Source organism: Austrofundulus limnaeus, unplaced genomic scaffold (assembly GCF_001266775.1).
Source record: "Austrofundulus limnaeus strain Quisiro unplaced genomic scaffold, Austrofundulus_limnaeus-1.0 Scaffold8, whole genome shotgun sequence".
NCBI classification, from domain to species: Eukaryota; Metazoa; Chordata; class Actinopteri; order Cyprinodontiformes; family Rivulidae; genus Austrofundulus; species Austrofundulus limnaeus.
Genome location: NW_013952410.1, coordinates 239,720 through 244,915, shown reverse-complemented (window position 1 = coordinate 244,915; position 5,196 = coordinate 239,720). Strand labels below are relative to the sequence as shown.

The following is a 5,196-nucleotide window of genomic DNA, read 5'->3' as shown; positions in this document are numbered from 1 at the left end:
GGGTGGGGGTGGGGGGAGGACCAGGGAGGATGATTCAACCACTCAACCACTAGATGTCGCTGAAAACAAACGCTGTGCCTTTAATAAATTAAGAATGCAAGCTACTACTCAAGTTCTCAACCTTCATGTTTCATAATTTCATATAATTTTGTTTATTTTTTATTTTTTGTTAAAGTTGTCAAAAAAGGACACACTTTTTTGTAACTCTCCAGACGTTCCTATCCAGCCTAGACATATGTGTTTGAATGTGTCTCTGAGGGGAGAGTTGGCAGAAATGTCGACGCTGATGGGTGAGTCAGCACTGCCAAGCTGGCGTGTGAGACTGTGACATGCGTTTAAACGAGCAGCAGCCACAAAGAAACCCATTCAGTCCAACCTGCCGTGGTCCTTCTCTCTTCTAAACCCCTAAGGAACTTGACTCCAGAATCCCGCCAAGAGTAATGAGTCCTAGGAAACCCTCCATCCACCCACCAAGAACGTACAACACCTWCACAATACAACCTGGCTGAGTCTAAGCTGAACAGCCCAATTTTGTTTGACTGAATGACAAGTCTTTTATTTGGAGATGAAAACAGCATTTATGTTGGGAAGAATAGAATCTTAGCAACACAGCAATTTGGCAAGTTTCAGATAAACAGGTGGATTTTTATCTCTTTGGTGGAATACTCCTTTAATGCTTAGTGAAAAGGTTTCTGGTGAGCTTTTATGTTTTTTATTCTCTTCTATTTATGGTAATTTATAGGTAAGAATAAGAAACTGAGGCCAATTCATGCAACAAATAGGCCAATGTTATGATGCTATACAAGCGTGCAAATATTGTGCCTCCTAATAAGGACACACTGATGCAATCACAGTTTGTCGCACACAGTTACAGCAGATAAAATCATGAAATTTGGAGCCAGTGTGAGCATCCTGAACAGAAACACAAATGAAATCCATCCTTTCAGATATGGTGTTGGATTGCTGCACAGGATGTAGGGCATTTGGCTTCTGTCTGATGGGGACATTAGAGGAGATCAGCTCGGTGCCTTGTAATTAGATGCAGAAGAGCTGTTTTCATTGAAATGCTCTTTCTCAGACATTTTTACAGTTTGCTATTTCTGCGGTTAGATAGATAATTTTGATTGAAATAAAACACGAATAACAGAAACATATACTGCATCCTTGCATAAAAATAATTAATTTATAAAATATTTATCTAGATCATCTACACACAATATATGTATATTCTTAATCTTCCTTATTTTTGTACTTTTTTATTTTAATTTATGTATAATTTATGCTTGTGCATTGCTTCATTTCTTGAGCCATACTGTTCCAAAAAGTCACTCCACAGGTTGATATGGTTTCAGGCACACCATAAAGTGCAAACCTATAGCTAAATATTTAAGTATACATAAATACATTATCAGTATTCTGTAACCAGAGACAAGTACGTTGACTTAAATGAATACTATACATGTGAAGGACAAGGCAGTCAGGACAGCCATAATTTCTTTGCTTTAAGCCCCACGTGAGACTAGATCTGACCATGGCTYTACCTTTTTTATAACAAGTGAATAGCTTAATAAATAAAAATACCTCTATTCAGAGCCAAAAAAGAGGCAAAAGAGAACAGATGTGCACAATGAAAAACACTAGTAAAGTTTTTTTTGTTTGTTTYTTTTGAGTATACCTACGAACATCAGGTGTAATGTTTCAGTTAACCTGGATGCAGTTATTTGTTTAAAAAAAAGAAAGTTTGAAAAAAAAAAACTAAACCATACCATGTCGTTGAACTAAAAACTAAGCATTTTATTTGCTTTGTGTTTTCTTTTTTAAATTCTTTTTCTTTCTTTCTTCCTCATCAGCAGTGTGGATTATATCTCCACATTTGCAGGCAGGACCAAGATTCCTCGCACACCTGACGCCGCAGACAGACCGACCAGCGCTCACCGCGACCGGGGACTCGTTCTGGCTCCTCAGTTTTCACAGTCTGAGCCACAGCAGAGCAGCCGGCCCYGCTCTGCCACCTCCACAGGAGGAGGGGGAGGTAAGCATCCACCACCAATCAGCGCGGACAACAGCGTTTGGCTCCTGTGGGTTATTATATTTGTTCTGCCAACAACTTTTGAAGACAAGCAGCTGTAGTTCAAAGGTTCAGCATTTATGAGAGAATTAAGTCGGCTTAGAGCAGGGGTGCCCAAACCTTTTCTTTGAAAGGGCCAAGATGAAAATCTATTTGAGGGCTTAGGGCCAAATGCAATATTATATGTTTTTTTAAGTAGTGTCCTTTTATTTTATTTTTTTAAGATAAAGCTAGCAGCTGCCCACATTTTGATTATTGTTTTTATAGCCCATGCATTTGGAGAAAGTTTGAAATTTATTTGTGGTCTTTTAAGGTGCACAAATCCACACGTGCTTATATTTGATCTAAACGTCTCTTTTTTTAATTGTATTTCATGTTTAATGTTATATAATTCAAAGATAAAGTAAGCACCGTGAGTGAAAACTATCTGCAGTACAGCCCCTTGTAATGACTTTAAGTGGAAACAATGTTTCTGCATAGGATGACAGGAGATAACAACCTAGTAACTGCTGGTAAGCCAAATCGAATGGRGTGTCCCACTTTGGGCACTTCTGGCTTAGAGTCAGTAGAATATGACTGAAGTCACTGACCCATTTTTAACACATATTTTGAACTTTGGAAAATACAGAGCACATAAGATACGGTTATAGTTCAATATAATGAAAATGTAAATGCAAAAAAAATATTTTAAAAAATCAAGAAAAATTATAAGGGAATTCTTGTTTTTATCAAACCCATTAAATTACATCTAAATGATGAATAAAACTTTAAAATATAAAAGTCTTTACAAGCAACACTTGAATTGCTTGCTTGTCCATGCTGAACAAAACGAGTAAAACTTTACTGACTTTACATAAAAAATGGAGCTAAATTCAAAAAGACTCTCTTTTTCTTTTTTGAAGATAAACTTAATTCATTTCAATAAATTTGACAGTTCAACTATTGCATATTCATTAGAAATAAACGGTACTGAACACACATCGTTATCAGCTGGCTGTGAAGTCTTATCTTAAGGTTGTGGGTTTTTTTTTTTTTTTACACTTACATATGTCTGCTTCCTGACAAGTTTTATTCTGAGTGCTCTCTCTCACTCTATCACATGTCTTTTTTTGTTGCTCTTTAAGCTTTCAACTTAATCATTCTAAAAAATAAATAAATAAAATAAGCAAACGTGTAATCTACAGTAAACTGACAAACTGTGTTCCACTTTCTCCCATTTTGCAGTCTTTCCCATCTTGAGTTTCACGGTTTTTATCTGAAAGTCTGTAACGAAATCTAGGATTTTGTTGTTTGAAAGCTCCTACTTCCATGTTTTGTTGGGTCAATTGTCAGTAACAATACTTTAGTAGTCGGGTTACAAAAAGCAGCGTTTAAGCTAATTTCCTCACACTGATCAGATTTCATGAGCTGTATATTTTCAGTATCATGCCTTTGTWTTAATTTTAACCCTTTAAAGCACATGTGTCAAACACAAGGCCCACGGGCCAAATGTGGCCCGCGGGTGACTCCGGTGTGGCCCGCCAGGAGGGATCCCCTCCCAAAAAATAAATAAATAAATAAATAAATAAATATTTTTTACTTAACATAAAATTTGTTTCTTATATCAATAGTAAACTTTAAATTTATGGTTAAATGCATCAAAATTAATTTAATAAAAATAAATGAAACAAAAATAAATTTAAAAAAATTCCTGTCCCTGAGCTGTTGGCTTGAAGTAACTGAGCAATTTAGTTGGATAGCACAGTACTAATAAATGAAAATAAGCTGCTTTAAAGTCACCATCAAACATAAACTAAATCTGCCATAATGCAGCTACTCACTAGAAACTCATCAGTGAGTAAAACTTTATTTGTTTTACTTTTAATATTTCTGTATTTATTTCAGATTTAGTCAGTCGTACACTTAGATCTTATCAGTAAAAGAGGACGTTAAAACTCTGTTTAGTCAAAGTTATACATGAAACATCAAAGTTCATTACAAGTGGCCCTTCGAGGGCCACCATACGCTCATGTGGCCCTCGGTGAAAATGAGTTTGACACCCCTGTTTTAAAGTATACATCTAAAAATAGATTTTACAGTTTCAAACAACCTGATTGAGTTTTATCATTTAATTTTATTTGTTTCAACATCCCACAGATTAAGACACAAAAGAATTTTAGAAATAAAAACTTTGTCAAATCAAGCCAAGAAGATCATAGCATCAACTTTTTATTGGTTTTATGAAATTGTTTCCCGGCAAARCGAAAACAGGCAAATTCTGTTTTGTTGTTGAACCGACAAAGTCAATAAGCTGTCCAAGTCAACTGCCTTTATCAGCTTTCACTGTCATATCTCACACAAAGAGCTTGAGTCACTGCAGAAAAGATCTGGTGCTCTTAGCTTCGCGATAACAATCTCGCCATGCTCTCATGCATCTTAACTGCATTTCATAAGTGATTACCTCCGGCTCTTCCGCTGAGCAACTCTTACCATAAAGCTTGTAAAAGCGCCTAATGGTCACTCAAAGCCACCACATCCTCCTGAGTGTGTTGTACTTTTGAGATCTGGAAAGTCTCTGACATCTATTGCCTCATGAGCAAATCACTTACTGTGATCATAGCTCAGCTTAAAGTGCAGTAAGCAGACATGATTCTGCTTCAGTTTCTCGATCTCTTTTTTTTATTAACTTCTTTCATTTTATATTTACTTGAATGTCAGTCAAACTAAAGCAGGGGTGTCAAACTCATTTTCACCGAGGGCCACATGAGCGTTATGATGAGCCTTCGAAGGGCCACTTATAATGAACTGTGACATTTCATGTTTAACTTTGACTAAACATGTCCTCTTTTAAACACTGATAAGAACTAAGTGTATGACTGACTAAATCTGAAATAAATACAGATATATTAAAAGTAAAGGCAGATTTAGTTTGTGGTTGATGCTGACTTTAAAAGAGCTTATTTTCAGACATTAGTACTGTGCTATCCAACTAAATTGCTCAGTTACTTAAAGCCAACAGCTCAGTACGGAAGCGTATTGCTATCACGCAGGGGAAAAAAAATCCGCGCGCTATCACGTTATAACGTGATACGTATCTTGTTAAAACGTGATAGTATCTTGTTAAAACGTGATACGTATCACGTTTTAAC

The 5,196-nt window shown here is 36.1% G+C and overlaps 1 protein-coding gene across 3 annotated transcripts in view; it reads left to right on the top strand.

The window, feature by feature from the left end:
* armc9 (armadillo repeat containing 9) overlaps positions 1–5,196 on the top strand; it is a 35,673-nt gene that overhangs the window by 28,293 nt on the left and 2,184 nt on the right. For 2 of the 3 annotated variants that reach the window (XM_013999534.1, XM_013999548.1), the window contains one exon: positions 1,851–2,032. In XM_013999534.1, the coding sequence (XP_013854988.1) occupies positions 1,851–2,032 (182 nt within the window). The remainder of the gene's footprint in view (positions 1–1,850; positions 2,033–5,196) is intronic. The other variant, XM_013999540.1, reaches the window with a different exon arrangement.